Source organism: Gracilinanus agilis, chromosome 2 (assembly GCF_016433145.1).
Source record: "Gracilinanus agilis isolate LMUSP501 chromosome 2, AgileGrace, whole genome shotgun sequence".
NCBI classification, from domain to species: Eukaryota; Metazoa; Chordata; class Mammalia; order Didelphimorphia; family Didelphidae; genus Gracilinanus; species Gracilinanus agilis.
The window spans coordinates 470,301,554-470,321,089 of NC_058131.1; the positions used below are offsets into that span (position 1 = coordinate 470,301,554).

General features: G+C 35.5%; 1 protein-coding gene across 1 annotated transcript in view; it reads right to left on the reverse strand.

Moving 5' to 3' along the window:
• KIAA0586 (KIAA0586 ortholog) overlaps positions 1 to 18,886 on the reverse strand; it is a 152,007-nt gene extending 133,121 nt beyond the window's left edge. Inside the window, exons 1-5 of the mRNA XM_044659964.1 lie at positions 18,652 to 18,886; positions 17,014 to 17,096; positions 14,391 to 14,460; positions 12,626 to 12,695; positions 4,171 to 4,345 (exon numbers count right to left, since the gene is read on the reverse strand). Of these exons, the coding sequence (XP_044515899.1) occupies positions 4,171 to 4,345; positions 12,626 to 12,695; positions 14,391 to 14,460; positions 17,014 to 17,096; positions 18,652 to 18,886 (633 nt within the window). The remainder of the gene's footprint in view (positions 1 to 4,170; positions 4,346 to 12,625; positions 12,696 to 14,390; positions 14,461 to 17,013; positions 17,097 to 18,651) is intronic.
• Between the last annotated feature and the right edge of the window lie 650 nt (positions 18,887 to 19,536).

Here is a 19,536-nt window from a genome sequence, read left to right on the forward strand (position 1 = left end):
GAAGATAATATGTTATGTCTAAGGAACAGCAAGTAAAATGGTATTAACAGGTCATAAAAGGATGTTGAGAGAAATAAAGGGCAAAAAGACTGTAAAGGCATGAAAGGACGATGATAGAAAGTCAAAGATAGGATTTTATACTTGATCCTGGAAGTAATTTTATATTTGATTCTAGAGGTAAAAGTGAATCACTGAAGTTCATTGAGTAGGGATAACATGGTCAGAACTATAAGTTAGGAAGATGATTTTGACAACTGAGATTAGATGGCTGGAATAAGGAGAGAATTAAGTCAAGGAAATCAACTAGAAATTTATCACATTAATCCAGGTTTGAGACAATAAAGGCCCAAACAAGGATCATAAACTATGAGTGGAAAAAAGAGATGCAACAAAGGTAGAAAGTTGGAATAAAGAGAGGAAAGAGTTAAACATTATGCTTTAAAAAGAAATTTAATTTAGTCGATAGGAACAAATGACTAAAAAACAATTATAGCTAACTTTCAATTGAAGTTGAATTTTGGGAGAGATTTTCATCCTAATCTAAATCAAAAGGTATTTTTAATCATCTATGTACTTATTAGTGCCAGGAACTAAAGATACAAACGCACATTCAAAAAAAAAGCAGTCCATGGCCTCAATCAGTTGGGGAAAACAATATATACACAAATTAAGTAAATATAAACATATACAAAGAAAACAACAAAAACTCAAGGTGAAGGAAAAAACATTAATATATATATAATAATAAAGGCTGGGGCAGAGGTAGATCTGTACCCAAAGGGCTATAAAACAGTACTCACCCTTTGACCCAGCAATACCATTACTATATTTGTATCCCAAAGAGTTTTTTTAAAAAGGCCCTACATGTACAAAAATATTTTTTAAACCCTTAACTTCTGTGTTTTGGCTCATAGGTGGAAGAGTAGTAAGGGTAGGCAATGGGGGTCAAGTGACTTGCCCAGGGTCACACAGCTGGGAAGTGTCTGAGGCCGGATTTCAACCTAGGACCTCCCATCTCTAGGCCTGACTCTCAATCCACTGAGCTACCCAGCTGCCCTCTGTACAAAAATATTTAAAGCAGCCCTTTTTGTAGAGGTAAAGAACTCAAAAATGAGCAGATACTCTTCAATTGGGAAATGGCTAAGTAAGTATGATTGTAATGGAATACTGTTGTATGTATAAGAAATAACAAACAGGAGGAGGTCAGAAAAACCTGGGAAGACTTCACAGACTGAAGCAGAGTGAAGTAAACAGCACCAGGAGAACACTGTACATAATGACAGTAATACTGTATGATAAACAACTGTGAATAACTTGGCTAGTCTCTGCTATACAATGATCTAAAACAATCCCAAAGGACTCATGATAAAAAAAATGCCATCCCTCTTCCAGAGAAGGAATCCAGACTAAAGCAAACTTTTTTCATTTTCTTTCTTAGATTTTTTTTTAAGTCTCTTTCAACAAAAGGACTATAAAATCTATATCATAATGTTTACCATCTCAGGGGGGGGGGGATGGAGAAGTAGGGAGGGAGGAAGAGAATTCAAGACCCAAAATTCTTTTTAAAATGTTAGAGGGGCAACTGGGTGGCTCAGTGGATTAAGAGCCAGGCCTACAAACAGGCAGGTCCTAGGTTCAAATCTGGCCTCAAGATACTTCCCAACTGTATGACCCTAGGCAAGTCACTTAACCCCCATTGCCTAGTCATTAGTGCTCTTCTGCCTTGGAACAAATTCAAAGTATTGATTCTAATATGGAAGGCAAGGATTGAAAAATAAAATAAATAAAAAATAAAATGTTGGAAACTGTTTTTACATGTAATGAGGAAGATTAAATTAAATTTTTTTTTAAAAAGAAAAAGAAAAAAATAACTAGAAGGATTGATAAAGGCTCTATGCAGGAATTATTAGAAGAATAAGATACCAAGAAACCAAAGACATAAGCACCAGTAGAAACAAAGATAATTAAAAAACCTTGCCTCATCTCTCCAGCTGCAAGTACTCTATTTTATTAGTTTTGTAGACATAGAAAAAATGAAGATGTGTTATGTTCCTTAACAGAACATAAGCTTCTTGAAAGCATGGATCATTCCCATTTTCTTTGTATTTGAGCACTAATCACAATGCCTGATACACTTAAAGGCTTAATGATTGCCTTAAGGAGTAAGAGGACAAAGGTCAAACTAAAGAAAAATTCTACTAATTAAGACTATACTTTTTTCATGGGCACAAGAAATAAAGAATGGAGCATAATATTAGAAAAAGAATAGTCATAAACAAAAAAACAATGATCTTAAAGGGGAAAAAAGGAAAAACAAAAAAACTTAAGAGGATGCATATTATTTTGAGAAATGATTGAACAAATTGTGGTATACTGATATAATGAAATGTTATGCTGTTGTTGTCATTTAGTTGTATCTCATAAGCAAAGCTATCCATGGGGTTTTCTTGGTGAGGATACTGGAATACTTTGCAATTTCTTTCTTCAGTGGACCCTTTTGTCAGGCAATCAGAAGTTAAGTGACTTGCCTATGGTCATTCATCTAGAAAGTGTATGGGGCCACATTTGATCAGGTCTTCCTGATTCCAGGCCCACTGCTCCTAACCACTGAGCCACAGTTGCCTCTACAATAAAATACTACTATGCAGTAAAAAATTGTGAAGGATGATTTCAGAGAATCTCAAGTAATATGAATGGATACAGAGCAAATGAGCAGAACCAAGGGAATAATTTATAACTGAACAAACACAAGGGAACAAACTCTGAAAAACTTGAGAAAAATGCAATCATGTCTCCAGAGGCCCTACATCTTAAGTCTTATCTGCCCCTTGATTGAGAGGCAATAAATTCAAGGTACAGAGATATTCATTTTTAAACTTGGGGCACCAATGTAGATTTGCTTTTTAGATTTTTTTTTACTAGTCTTATGTGTTAAAAGAGGGGGCGGGGTTCTCCTTTCCCTGTTTTTAACTGGGGACAAGGGAAAGGGAGGGAAAGGTAAAATTGGCAATAGGAATGTAAAAAAATAAAGTCTGTGAAACATTTTAAATGCAGAGAAGAGAAAAGATGGAAGTTCAGAATAAAACACATTTTAAAGTTAGGAGAGTCTTGAAATTAACATGTAGAACTAATATACTTTTTCAGAAAATAAGTGATATGAAATGAAAACATAGTTTCATACACAATACTTTTTTGTGTTCTGCTGTATATATGTGTAAATGTTCATGTTTCATGGTGTTTAAGTTCAGAATAAAACTAAATTTTTTAAAATCGGAGAACTAAATATTTAAAGTATAAGAAGGAAGGCCAAGAGCTCAGGAAAGGCCACCTTTCCACTGAGCTATCCATTCTTCAGTCACTCATTCATCCTCCAGCATGAGCACTAAGTAGGTCCCAAGCCCATATTTTATACATGGTGTGTGCCATGGATCCAGTGCTTGTTTTCACATGACTTACTAATAAGCAAGCCATCTACAGTCTGCAAGTTTTACCAGAAAGGCTATTGTGCATCCAGATATGTGCATTACCTCTTTTTTTATGTACTTATAAGGCCTGTAAGTATGAAAGTGCCCATTCACCTTATTTGTATCTGAGAGACAATCATTTAAATCCTCATAAAGCACCTGAGTTGGAATGATAGATATGATCACATGATGGTAACAGCCAGCAGGAGCATAGTGGGCACTGGCTCTTATTTTCTGCCTTCTCTAATTTTCTGTAGTCCATACCTCATCCTGACCTGACTGCATCTATTAATGAAAAGCAGTTCACATGAGCCTGGAAAGCATGAGAAGAGAAGGCTAGTACTTAGAGGCTAGAATCTGTGTAGTTTAACTGAAGAAAAGACTAGACCCTGTGCTGTGAATGGTAGTGACTGACATGGTAGTCTAGAGATGAAACTTCATTCCCATTAAATTAGCTAAGAAGCAAATAGCAAAAGGCAATGAAGAATGAATGTATTTGATTTCATTTTCACCATGATGAGGTAGGTAATCCATGCTATTACAAGTGAACAAGAAATAGCAAATAGGGAACAAATACTCTCTTCTCCAGAGTAATAAGAAGTCTACAAAACCCTGGACACAACCATCTGTGTACTGTCTTTTAGAAATGTTTTTAAAATTTACAATAATTATAAGTCTGAGGGAAAGGATTGCTGGAGAAGCCTACTTTTATCAATGGAGCTGCTGTCACAATGGCGGCAGCCGTTGCTGCTGCCACGGTTGAAGCAGAATCAATTCCACTGGATGACGATCTCATCTCCACAGAAACAGGATCTTTTATTGTACTTGCATCTTCTAAAAGCTGTACCTTGACCTCTTTAAAAGTAGGTGAGTGTTGGACTCTGTAAATAAAAGAACCCCAAAAAATTTAAATGAGAAATGTCTAGAATGTCAATAAATACCTTTAAATTTATTGTTTGTTTCTCTTAATCAATCTGCATGTTTACTCCTTACAAGCATTCTCTAATGGGCATCATTGCCAATGTTATTCAATTAACAATTGCTTTAAAATAAGAAACCATTATGTGTAAGGACACAAGTTCTAGACACTATAAAAAGATTCAAAAGAAAGAGAAAGCAAGTTCCTTGCCCTCAAGGAACTTAATAGCTGAGGAGATAGGACTTCTATATATAAAAGATTTAGTTATAAAAGAATATATGTATATGTATGTAATATGTATATGTATGTATATATATGTATATGTATATATGTACAAAGGAATATGTGTGTATATATATATATATATATATATGTAAACAAGTACAGATTCACATAAATTAAATGGTACTCAAATGATAAATAATTTGGATTTTTCTTCCTAAGGGTATAAGTCCTCAAAGAGAAAGCAATGTTATTAAATAAGACTACATAGCTTTCACATTCAAAAGCTATCTGTTTATATTAATTTAACCCTGCCCCTAAAAGCTGCATACTAAATGCAACTGATGTTTCTTAACAAACTCATCCCTCCTCTGATATTTTTCTTGCCATTTACCACATCTTCCTCATCCCACACTATGTAAACATCCACATTTAACCCAAGCCTCCTCTTTCATGAAGCTTTCTGTTAAGAATCTGCTCAAAAAAGTTATGGTTTTCTCAGAGGAAAGTGAGAAATTCCGCTGTTAGTCCTTTACTATACTCAAAAGTCCAAGAGCTCAGGAATTTCCACCTTTCCACCGAGTCATCCATTCTTCAGTCACTCATTCACCCTCCATCATGAACACCAAGCAGGTCCCAAGCCCATATTTTATGCCTGGTGTGTGCCATGGAGCCAATGCTTATTTTCACATTACTTATGAATAAGCAAGCCATCTATTATTGTCTGGTAGTTTTACCCAGCTCTGGATTTTATCTTATAATCTTTCTTTATACCCTTAAATCCTGTTCTTTAATCTAACCATGATCTTCAATCCCACTACCACTACACTGGCTTCTTCTTATCTAACTCAACCCATTAGTGAATACATTTAACTCTACACTCAAATTCCTTGTTCTTGTCCTATCACCAATCATGCCTTGCCAAATCCCAACCTTGGATTATTTCTATCATCTACCTCCTTCACTACTTCTACTGCTTCATCTGCTGAAAAGAGTTGGAAGAAAACACAAAACTATGCTGACTGGGTCCATTACAAATTTATGTTACAGGGGCAGCTAGGTAGCACAGTGGATAAAACACCAAGCCTAGAGTAAGGAGGACCTGGGGTTCAAAATTGGTCTCTGACACATCCTAGCTGTATGACCCTGGGCAAATCACTTAATCCCCATTGCTTAACCTCTACCTTTCTTCAGCCTTGGAACCAATTCTAAGATGGAAGGTAAGGGTTTAAAAAAAAATTTTTTTAAGGAAATGGGCTATGGCTCTGTAATAATAATAAAATGATGGATTGGAGGGAATGTGGCAAAATTGGGACATTAATGCATTACTGGTGGAGTTGTGAATTGATCCAACCATTCTGGATAGCAATTTGGAACTATGCCCAAAGGGCTATAAAAGACTGTCTGCAACTTTGATCCAGCCATAACATTGTTGGGTTTATATCCCGAAGAGATCATTGAGAAAAAGACTCGTACGAAAATATTTATAGCTGCACTCTTTGTGGTGGTAAAAAATTTGAAAATGAGGGAATGTCCTTCAATTGGGGAATGGCTGAACAAATTATGGTATCTGTTGGTGATGGAATACTATTGTGCTCAAAGGAATAATGAACTGGAGGAATTCCATGTGAACTGGAACTACCTCCTGGAATTGATGCAGAGTGAAAGGAACAGAGCCAGGAAAACATTGTACACAGAGTCTGATATACACTGTGGCACAATCAAGCATAATGGACTTCTCTATTAGCAGCAGTGCAATGATCCAGAACAATTCTGAGGGACTTATGAGAAAAAACACTAACCACATTCAGAGAAAGAACTGTGGGAGTAGAAACACAGAAGAAAAATAACTGCTTGAACACATGGGTTGATGGGGATATGATTTGGGATGCAGACTCTAAACAGCCACCGCAGTGCAACTACAAATAATATGGAAATAGGTCCTGATCAATGATACATGTAAAACCCAGTGGAATTGTGTGTTGGCTACAGGGAGGCGGGTAGAGTTTGGGGGTGAGGGAAAGAACATGAATCATGGAACCATGGAAAAATATTCAATAAAAAATAAAACCTTATAAAAAAATTAATAATAATGGAAATGTTCACTGCTATCCTACTGCCCACAGTGGCTGTTCCAAACATTCTTATTTCTCCTCAAGATTTCCATGGCATACCTGACACCAGAGTGGCTAATATGACCAAAAAGGAAAATGATAAATGTAGAAAGGAATGTGGGAAAATTGAGAAACTAATACACCTTTGGTGAAACTGTGAACTGATATAGCCATTCTGGAGAGTAATATGGAACTACACTCAAGGAGACATGAAACTATACATACCTGACTTCACCCAAGGGGCCAGGAAACTATGCAGACCTTTTGACCCAGCAATACCACTACTTGGTCTGTATCGCAAAAAATCAAAAACAAGTTGTGGTATATGGTTGTAATGAAATACTAGAGCATCATAAGAAATGATGAACAAGATGAGTTCAGAAAAATTTATATGAACTGATGCAAAGTGAAGTGAGCAGTATGTATCTTCAGTCATGTCATGAGGAATATGGAAATATGTATTCATGAAAGCATTGATATAACCTATATGACTATTTACCACCTGAGTGGGGAAAGGAGGGAGAGAATTTGAATCTCAAGATGTTAGAAAATAATTGTCAAAAATTGTTTCTATGTGTAATTGAAAATTGAATTAAGAAAAAAAAAAAGAAAACAAAGAACAACAACAAAAAAATTTCCATATCACTCCTAAACCTTTTCTCCTCCCCTCCTCACCTCACATCAGTCAAACATCATCCTTGATTATCTCCTCACTCCTGTTCATATGAAAAGATGGCCCTTCTCCTTACAACTATTTTCTCTGTCAAACTGCTTCTTCTATATTTCCTTTTACCTCTCTAATCTTCAATCTCTCTACTTACTAGATCATTCCCTACTGCCCACAAATATAGCTCTCCATTCCTTAAAACAATCCTTACTTGATACAACTATGCCCATCCTCTATCTCTCCTCCCTTTCTTGGTTAAATTCCTCAATAAAGATTACAGTAGGCCCCAACACTCCAACACTTCCTGTCCCCTGACTTGCTTCAAAAACCTCAGCAATCTGGCTTCCAATCTCATCACTCAACAGAAAATGCTTTTTCCAAAATTAACACTGATCTTTTAACTGCAAAATCTGAGGATCTTTTCTCAGTCCTCATTGTTACTGACCTCTCTGTAGCAGGATATTATTGATTTTTCTCTCCTGGATATTCTCTTCTCTAGGTCTTTATGACACTGCTTGCTCAGGTTTTCCTTGTCTATCTACTCCATCTGATATTCCTTTGACAGATCTCAGACTCCACCAGCTAATTGTAGCTGTCTCTGCAAAGGGCTATCCTGAGCCCTTTTCTCTTTAAACTTTATAATACTTCATCTGATAATCACATCACCTCCCATTGGTTCAATTATTATCTCTATGAAAATGATTCCCAGGTTTGGTTAAACAACTCAAATCCTAAGCTCTAGATATCACTAAGTGCCTTTTGGATATCTCAAAATGGATATTCTGCAAGGTATAAGAAACTCAATATGTTCAAAGCAATACTCATCTTTCTTCCTAAATCTTCCCATCTTTCCAATTTTCCTATTACTAGCAAGGGCACCACCATTCTCCCAAGTCACTAAAACTTACAACTTCAGTATCAGCCTCACTCCTGTGTAAATTAAATATCTAGGGGAGCACCAGATCCCAGAAGTCTCACCTGATAAGGATCACAGAGTCATGTGTCTTACTTTACCAGTATGGCAAGTAAGATTCCTTACTGGTAGTAGTCAAGGGATAGACATGTAAGGTCTGAAGTGAAACCCTGACCAATTAGAAAATCCTAGGAAAAAGATTTTAGACTGAGCTTAAAAAGCAGCATGGGAAGTAGGCTCACACTCTCTGACATTTTTTGGACTTGTGAAAGGAGTTCTTTTATTGGCAAGCCGGTGATTATCAATATAAGCCATCTCTGGCAAGCAGTGAAGCAGTGAGTCACTGCCAAATCCAGGAACTACAATTTGAAAACATAGCTGGGGACTTTGAATTAAATAGACTGGAAACCGTATTTGTATCTTTCTTTCTCTTTACTAATACTTATAAATTTAGAATAAAGTTCCCAAGGTTAATTTTTATTTATAACACTCCTCACATTCATCTCCCTTAGCCAATATAAAGTCAAGTTTCATTAGTCCTACCCTTACAACAATTCTTATATACATCCCCTTCTCTTTACTCTAGTAACACCACTCTAATGCAGGCCCTCATTACCTCACACCAGGACTATTGCAATAGCCTTCTGTTTGGTCCCCAGTCCCTAGTCTTTCCCTACTCTAGTTCATCTTTAACTCAGCTATCAAAATGATCTTCCTAAAATAGATACAACCATCCCCAATCCCTATTACTATCTGGAATCTGTGTGAAGGGAATCCTCTCCCAGAATCTTGCATGGGGCCCTCCCTACCTGCTTCACTGTACTCCTAGTTACCTCATCCAGTGCACGTTACATGAGTGAGTTTGATCCAGATGTGATTGAATTTGACCAAGAAGGGAGAAGGAGGTTAAAAGGTTGGAGAGGAAGTAGGCTCTCTCTTTCTGCAGTGACCAGCCTAGAAGAAGGTGGCTGAGAGAGCCATGTTGAGGTCATTCATGTGGCTAGCTAGAATAGGCTTTTCTCTCTCTATCTCTCTGCCTTTACCTATCCAAGTAAATACTAATAAACTTTATGAAAAATAAGGATGTGAGTTCTACTTTTATTTCTTACAAATTAAATATAAAATCTTCTATTTGGCATTCAAAGCCTATCACAATCTGGCTCCTTGCTATTTTTTCAAGCTTCTCACATCTTACAGACCACCATTTACTTTACAATCTAAATACACTGGCCTCCTTGCTGTTCCTCAAACACCTTACTTGTTCCTCTGTCTCTGTGCTAGCTTTTATCCCTGAAATATTCTCCCTCCTTACCTCTTCTTACTAGATTCCCTAGTCCCCATCAAGACTTAGTAACAATCCCACCTTCTACAAGAAGTCTTTCTAGATTTCCCCACACAGCCTCCACTATTGTGTCCTTCATTAGAATATCAGTTCCTCTGTGCCCAAAGGGCACTAAAAGACTGTCTGCCCGTCAATCTAGCCTTACCACCTGCTGGGCCAGAGTTCCATTCTCCTAACAGACAGGATTGCCTAGGGTAATATAGCAAATGCAAGAAATCTTGCATAAATCCTGCATTACAATTTATACCCCAAAGAGATCATAAGGAAAAAGACATATACAAAAATATTTATAACCACACTCTTTGTAGTGACAAAAAAATTGGAAAATGAGGGAATGTCCTTCAATTGGGGAATGGCTGAACAAATTGAGGTAACTGCTGGTGACAGAATACTATTGTTCTCAAAGGAATAATGAACTGGAGGAATCCCATGTGAACTGGAACAACATCCAGGAACAGATGCAGAGTGAAAGGAGCAGATCCAGGAGAACATTATACATAGAGACAGATACATTGTGGCACAACCGAATGTAATGGACTTCTCTACTAGCAGCAATGTAATGATCCAGAACAATTCTGAGGGACTTATAAGAAAGAACACTATCCACATTCAAAGGAAGAACTGTGAGAGTAGAAACACAGAAGAAAAGCAGCTGCTTGAACACATGGGTTGATTTGGGATGTAGACTCTAAATGACCTCCCCAGTGCAACTATCAATAATATGGAAATAGGTCTTGATCAATGACACATGTAAAACCCAGTGAAAATGCGTGGGGGGGGGGGGGGGGGAGAAAATGAATCACACATCCATGGAAAATTTTTTCTAAAATATTTTTTAAAATTAAAATTAAAAAAAGAATATCAGTTCCTTGTGGGCAAGGACCATGTTTCTGCCTTTCTATTAACTTGAGTGGAACCATTTTTTTTTCCCTTTTTTGTTCTTAACTATCCTAGGAAAAATATGCTCATGCTATTTAAAGTAGTAAAGTTCAAAGAAAAAGAATACTTATGGAAATAACAATACTAAGGTTCAGATAATTAAAAAGCATCCAAGACAATTATACCCAGTACAGGCTAGATAGCTCCTGAAATTGGGAAAATTGCCCAAACTTCCTGGTCTTCAAGTTCTTCATCTTTAAAATAAGGTAATTAACCTTGATGATTTTGACAGTCCTTTCTACCTCTAAATTCTATGATCATTCTTAGCTAACTTTCTCTAACGCAGTTCAGCCCACCATTATTCCCCTTATCCCCTCAGTATACCTTGATACCTTATGATCAAAAAGGAAAATAATATCTTTTCCCAATAAATTTTCCCTCTAAGTTATGCCAGATTTGGAAGTGGCCTAACTCCAACTGAAGATCATTCAACCAAGCTGCAATCCCAGGCTTTTCAGCTAATTAGAAGCTTCCTGGTTAAGAGATGATTCCAATAACACCTTTCCATTTAACAACCAAGTAACCAACATGCCCCCTCCAAGGGGAGTGCATGATATCATGCAACCATTACATGGCAATATTACAGGAATGGATTAAGTACATGACTCCAAAGGATACAAAAAAAAAAAAAGCCCCATCTCCCCCTACCACCATCATTTCCCAAACTCCTCTAATTCTTTTTCCTAATTTCCTTAATTTCACTTTTTTACTTATTGCCCCTAAGTAGCACTTATTTTATATTAGTGTGTCAAAAACATGCGGTTTCATCATTGCAAATTCTTAATGAGTAAATTCCATATCAGACAGAAAAGTTATTAAATATATTATTATATTTAAATTATATATAAATTAAATATATTATTATGTTATTAAAGAGTTGACTAAGAATAAAAGAAATTAAGTGACATGGCCATGGCCACAGAACTACCTATAAAAGGTAGAAATCTAGGTCTCCCTGACTATCCATTGTACCATACTGCTTCTATTAAGATATGACCCTATCATAAAATTATTTTTGTGCCACAATTTGGTTTTTTTTTATTTTATTACATGAATGCAAAATCCTTTTATATTTATTTACTCATCTTGCAATGTATAGGTCTTTCTCCTCAAATGGATTTGAAGCTCCTTGAAGTGATGGACCTATTTTGAACTACACAATGCTAGGTACACAGCAGATGCTCTATGAGGTTGATTAATTTTCAAACTTTTTTTTTTTTACCAATTACATTTTTGTATAACAAATTTCCACCTAAGTTTTCCAAAGTTATATGATCCAAAATGTCTTCCTCCCCAATGCCAGAGCTGGCTGGCAAGCAATTCAATTCATGTATTATCACACAAAATATATTTCCATATTACTCATTTTTGTAAATGAATAATTTTATAAAACCAAAAGCTCAAAAACATATAGCCAAATAAACAAGTGAAAAATAGTATGCTTTTATCTACATTCCTACTCCAACTCTTTCTGTGAAATTGATTAACTACACTGTTAGCACATTACTGGAAGAAACAATTTAGCTATGAATAAAATAAAAGCAAACGCTACAGAATTATAATGAACAATTTTGGCTTCAAGGAAAAAAATTTTAAACATATTACTCCTTCATTTCACTGTACAAGGAGAGGAACCCTAGGCGGGAAACATCACATACGCTGTCAGTAAAATGCCAGATTGATTTCCTAAAAAAATGTTAATGCTTGATACAAGGGAAGACTTAGCTAGTGGGATGGAAGGAGAAATATTTTCAAAAAAGATATAATGTAAAAAGCAAAATGCAACAACCAAAATTTTTTTAAATGGCTAATACCTTTTTAAAAAAGGATATCTGGGCTCTCCCTCTTTAGAGTACACTGAGCTTGAAAAAGGCAACCAATGGGAGGAAAGATTCTCTAAAACTGGATATTCCTTTTGAAGGCAAACTATATGAAGTATAAAGGGTAATTTCTGTCAATGACTAAAGCATAATCAAAAAATTATTACTCTGGGAAACAAATAGGATAAACAAGAGTGCAAATTTAATTTCTCAAGTCAAACTTACTTTTGCTTTAAAACAGCTCTTAGAACATCTTTCTGACCCGTGGCATACTGAGAAATAAAGATATCATTTACTGCAAAGCAAAAAAATATATACATTTCAGAAACATTCAAGATTTTAAATTATCTGCTCAAAGCATAAACTTCTCTTCCTAAATAATAAATATTTTGATATTATTAAAGGGATCCAGGATTATGGGTCCTCCATACACAAAAGCCAAAGACATGCATACACCAAATCATATCAGCAAAACCCCCAATAACCATAATCATGCTTTTTTTCTTTTTTTTTAAAACCAGACCTGCTACTTCTGGTGAAGAGAACCTGCAGTTTTATTGAGTTGCCTGGAGCAAAGAGACATTAACTGACTTGCCCAGAGTCAAAAGTCAGTAACAAAGCAGCCTAGTCTCCTTGGCTTTCAGGCCATCTAATCTAAAAAGATAGTCCATCTCACAATCTTAACTGTAAAGGAAAAATGACATCAACAGCAGATCTGGGAACCAATCCAGCAAAGATAATTGCCCAAATCCAACCGCATTCATCCAGGCAGTTGAATCTCAGGAACCATTTTTTTTCCCTTGAAATGCAACATCTTGTTTCAGAGAATCGAATAGTTCTGTATAGACATATTACATAGTATAATAAAGTGACATAGTACAATCTTGGGAACCTTAGATTGTTCTAGTCCCAAAAAATTTTCCAGAGGAATGAAAAGCTCCCCTGAAAAAAAAAGGAAGGAGTCTATTTGTTGACTTTTCCATATCAAACAGTAAAACTTAAGAATGCCTCCCTGTTTAGATTTAAATGAGCCCAGACTTCAACTAAGAGGTTAGAAGGTCAGTTTCAAGACCAAGTGTTTGTTGTACTCTACAAGTAAAAGAAACAACACACCAGGATTCTTGGAGGTGGGAATTTAAAATAGCTAGTCTTTTAACATGCTTCCCTCCAATTTGTGCTTTCTTTTCTTCATGAAGAAAACAAAATTCTACTCCTCACTTATTAGCATTAATTTTCTTATTTACGAAGTACAAAAGTAGGTTTCAAATTAGAAAGCATGAAGTCTGATTTTTTAGAAAGACTATCTATTAAGAGGAAACCAGAAAACCAGAACTTCAATTCACGTTCCTACCACTAATGGTGATATTCTTTTACTATACATTCTCAAGCAGGTCTTTAAATTTCTAAATTAATGTGTTAACTTATTTTTTGATGTCATAAGACCATTTAAAGGTTAAAGGTATTTTAAAGATCATTTAATCCAATTCCTTTGATTTTGCAACTGAGTAAACTATAGCCAAAAGGGGTTCTGAGACTTGGCCAGTGTCACACAGGTTGTTAAGTAGCAGTGTCAGGAGTTGAATCTTACTACAAATTCAATGCCAGTCCTACTGTACTGTGCTGTCTCTCACAGATGATCATGATTTTAAAAGGCAAATAAACAAACAAATGAAATTAAATGAAAAGGAAAAATAAGAGGAAAACAATCCTTTTAAAAAGTTCAATGATACCCAAATACTCAATAATTTTTACCATGAAGACACATTTATAATCTACATGTGGTCAAGGTCTGTGTAGCAATTATATCCAAAACCATATGCCCTATCATGTCCATGAGGCTATTTTTCCAATACAAATCCTATAAACAATATATAACAAAGTAATTTTCTTACTGCTTCTAATAGTTTAATTTGAACAAAAATACAAAAAACTTTAAAATGTTTTTAGCACAACTTTAGCAAATGTCCAGAAAAAGGATTTTCCCATTTACCTTTTGCTCTATTACTTTCATCTGTTTTATCCAAAGAAACCTCTGGTACTGAAATATCATTAGGCTTATCCTTGAAGGTAGGAAAAAAAAACTGAAATTAAACAAGATAATTTTTATGATGTGACTCTGGCAAGTACTATGTTCCCTACTTTCATCCAAGTGAGATGGAGAGACTGGAAGGGTAGAGGAAATTATACAAGAAAATTGCTCACACTCTCACACTTGCTCACTCTGCTAATAATAAGCTGATGATCTCTCCATATATACTCCAAAGAGTAGATTTAGCCTACACGGCAGAGTAGGAGGGGAACAATCAGGGGGTTTGTGATTAGGGTCTTTTTGACCTATTCTAGCTGGCCCAACCAGCATGAGTCCCTTTCACCATTATCTCCAATTACTCAGCAACCTCTCCTCCTCTGGAGGGAGGGAGGGAAGAATAACAAAGGAAAAAAGGGAGGAAGGGAGAGAGGTTAGGAAGGAAGGAAGGGAGGAATGGAGGAAGGATAGGAAGGAAAGAAGGAAGGGAGAGAGGGAGGGAGGGAAGGAGGACCAAAGTTAATAAATGTTAATATGCTTTTTTTAATGTAAGTAATGACCTTTTTTTCAGCCTTCCTTTGTAAATGGGCATTTTTATAATTGCTGGTGTTTGTCACATTCAGAACAAAAAGAAAATTTTATTATCTAGACTAAAATACACTTTAAAAAAATAAAAGTAACAGGTTCATAGTTTTTAACATAATAGCTTTCTTAGTGTTGCTATATATTCAAATGTTCATGTTTGATATTTATAAAATTTATAATAAAAAGGAAAACCTTTTTGTCCTAATGAGAGAAAAGACTTGAGTGGGGAATGGGAACAGGAGGAAAAAAGTTGTTCTCAAGTTCCTAAAGGCCTATCATGTGGAAGTAGAACATTCCCCCTGGCCCCAGAGCACAAAACTAGAAGCAGTAAGTTAACCTTGAGCCAGAAAATTTAGTGTGGATCTAAAGGAAAAATTTCTAAAGTAGTTGTCCTTAACTGGAATAGTCTATATTAAGAGGTAGTGGATTCCTCTGAATTATATATCTTTGAGCAAAGGCTAAGAAGGAAGGTATGGAGAGGATTTCTTAATTCAAATATGAGTTGAAGGATGAAATCTGAACTACCTTCAAATTCTGGAAACTCTTTATATGGATTTTAGTTGCAAGTTCAGAGAGATTTATGATCAGAAAAGGAGTTTGAATAGTCATGTAATGAAGTGTCAAATTATTGTGTTTCTTTACAGGGATGTTGTAAAGTCCTTTATAAACTATAAAATATTTCTTAAGTATTAAGTATTCTACTATACCAGACATTATCCTAGGTAAGCCTCATGAATACAAATGTCCTTAACCTTATGCAGCTTATATGCCACTGAGGCATAAAATAGATTCAAAGTTAAATAAATAGGGAATACATTCAAAATAATTGGAGGCTATAGAGGTTGGAAGTCCATAAACAACTAGGAGAAATTAGAAAAGGTCCCTTTTTTTTTAAAACCCTTGCCTTCTGGTATTGGTTCTAAGACAGAAGAGCAGTAAGGGCTAGGCAATGGGGGTTAAGTGGCTTGCCCAAGGTCACACAGCAAGGAAGTGTCTGAGGCCAGATTTGAATCCAGGACCTCCCATGTCTGGACCTAACTCTTAATCTGTGAGCCACCTAGCTGCCCCCCAGTAAAGGTCTCTTAAAGGAAGTGATATTTGAGGTGAGACTTGAAGAAAGCCAATAATTTTAAGAAGAAAAGATGATGCGGGAGTATATTTCAGGCATTTACAAGGTGATAGGGAAGTATAAGAAATGTATAAGCAGCCTAAAAAGATAGGTTGGACTTAATATTGTAAGAAAACAACAACAAAAAAAAGCTACTTTTCTACAACAAGTATAAGAATCTGGCTATAAAGGGGCAGAGGGATATAAGATGACAGGATGGACTATAGGGTTAAGTGAGGAAAGGAGGGAAGAAATCTGATATGTTTGAGACTAGGGAGGAAAAAAGCCAATAGATAAAGTGGACCTCGGGAATGATAGGTAATCAAAAAGGCAAGATACTAGAGGAAATCCACCAAGACTGAAAGGATGGGAGATGATTCTGAGGCAATCTGAAGTATGGAAAAAAGAGAAAAGGAACTCAAGATAGATGGCCTCAACTTATTCAGTGAATTATGAGACAAAATCTTCTGCTGGGAACAAGGACAGGTATGGTCAGAGAAGATTTGGAACAACCACTGTAGGAATACAATAGAGTTGATCAGAGAAAAACAAAGGATTTGTAGCAATCAAGACTCAGCTGAGTTTGGATGGCCCCTGAAATTAGATGACCAAGTACTGTGACATTTCTAACAGTAACTTGACCACTAAATAGTACTCCTCTTTAATTATTCATAAAATGGCAATTATTTTATTAATGGATAATCTCTATTTTATGCAAATTCTTTCATTTTAAAGAAGATTCCAAACATACCATTAAGTAAGTAAAGTTTTATCAGAAAAAAAATCTCTTCTAGAAGCTAAATTTAGACAGAAACAAAACTTGGCTATGTCAAAAAAATATTCCGAGAATACTGAAATATATTACTTAAGATGATAAAGAGTGTTTTTGCTTACCTCTTCTGATAAAATGGGATCTGTAACATTTTTTGGAATAGGTAGGTATTTGTGATTTCTATTGGATTCCAAGTATGATGTGCCTGATAAAAGAAAAAATGGGTCAATTTTAGTTCCTTATAACCTGAACCTCACACTTCATTGTTAATCTTAGTTGTGTATATGATTATTCAATAACCAAAAAAACTGACTTTTTGGAGTCCAAATGGGCACCACACACACACACACACACACACACACACACACACACACACACCCAGATTGAGTAAACTCTAAGTGGTCTACACCAAAGCTATCAAACATGCAACCCATATCACTCCCAAGTGTAGTTAAACTAGACTACAATGAAACTGGGAATATTTTAACAAAATAAATAGAAGTATAATAAAATATAGTTATCATTACATTTTTTAAATAAGTTAATATGTAGCCCAAAGGAATACATAAAAATGTGTTGATTGAACATATCCAACTCCTCATGAGCCTGTATGGGGTTTTCTTGGCAAAGATAATGAAGTGGTTTGACATTTCCATCTCCACTAGACTATGGCCAACAGAGATTAAGTGACTAGTCCAGGGTTATACAGTTTGTGAGTATCTGAGACTACATTTGAACTCAGGTTTTCCTGACTCTAAACCCAGCACTATATCCATTAGCATATCTGTTTCCTATGTATGTATTAGTGGCCGCCTCTTCTTTATGAATTTGACGCCACTGGTCTATAGGAAGCTAAATCAACAAAGTGACATAAATTTAAAATATTTTATGATGTAGTATAATGCCTTTGAATTTAGATAATTATACTTCATTAGTATGATTACTTTCTCAAACCAATAATAATCATAAGATGTTTTCTAGTTAATGTGAACAAAGAAAAAAATTTTTGCTAAATTTCTTATAATCAGACTTTCCAAACTTGGCAAGGCTGGTCCTCACCTGAGACTCAGAGGCATTAAAGATCCTGTATGACACAATTATGGCACAATGGCAAAGTGGAAAAAAAAACAGAACTCTGAAGTCAGAGGCCCTGAGCCCATTTACTACCTGTATGACATAGGACAAACCCCTAAACCTCCATGGGTCTCAATTTCCTTATCTATAAAATGAGTTGGCCTAATGGACTCTGAAAACCCATCCAGTTTTAGTTATGAAATTCAAAAATACACAGAGTGCAATAGCATTGATAAAATCTTTGCACATCCAAAAAAATGAATCACATAATGGGAATAGTATAGAATGTAAAGTAAATACTATACAAGGCAAAAGCATTACAAAGGCACTAAACATCTTTCCATTATTCTTGATGACAATGTTTCTATTAAGAATATAATGTTTTGCAGCTTATATGCTTTTCAAAACTATAGACCACAGATCATTACTGAATACCTAAACTGTACAAAACAATAGTTTGTTCCAATCACTATAAAGAGTAAGCAGAAAATAGGGAAACCTTTGTATTTCAAATGTTACCCCTACTCCTCCCTCTCCACCCAAAAAGAAAGAGAATTTGAAATATTTCTGCCAATTGAATTTTTAAAAATTTTCTACAGAAACTGCCTTTAACTTTTTAAATACAGGTACTAAATAAATAAAAATTATCATCAAGAAAAGTAAAGAAAAAGTATGGAAACACATACCATTCAAGTCAGCAGGACTTGGTTTATTTGTTGACAAAGCAGGGGGAATGTATGCTGATTCATTTTTATGCAAAGTCAAATCATGTACAGGATTAGGAGGAACCATTTCATGTAGCCTTTTCACTGGTATTTTAACATTCTTCTGCTCTTCAGAGTGAAATTCCTTGGAATGGAGAAGATTATTGCTACTAAGGTGAGCCCCATTCTTAATGAGAGAAAGGTCTTCTGTTTCCATTAACTTTTCACAAGAGAGTTTTTATTACTTGAAGTCCGAAGTTTGCTGAGAGAGGGGGGAGGAAAAAAATCAATTTAAAACTTCAAGATATTAAAGATTATTTCAGGAATATTAACTAAAATAAACTGGAAATGAATTCTATGACTTAAAATGAAGCAATAACAATATCTATCATTTATATAGTTCTTTTTCAGGTCAGATAGGTGGTGCAATACATAGAGTTCAAGGCCTGTAGTTAAGGAAGCCTCATCTTCAATTTGGCCCCTAATACTAAATGTCGGACCTTGGGCAAGTCACTTAACCCTGATTGTCTCCCTTTCCTTATCTGTAAATTTCCAAGAAAAATCCCAAATAAGGTCAGAATTGGACACTACTGAAAAAAAAAAAAGTGTTTTGTTTTGTTTTTTTCCCAAAGCACTTTAGAAACATAAGCTCATTTGATCTTCACAACTCTGGGAAGTAAGTGCTGTTATCATCCCTATTTTACTGACAGTAAACTGAGGCAGACATCAGTTAAAGGACTAGCCAAAGATAAAACAGCTAACAAGTGTCTGAAGCCACATCTGAACTCAAGTCCTTCCTGACTCCAGGTCCAGCATTTCTACCTCATGGGTCCCAAAGCAAGATTAGGACAAGTCCTTTACATATAC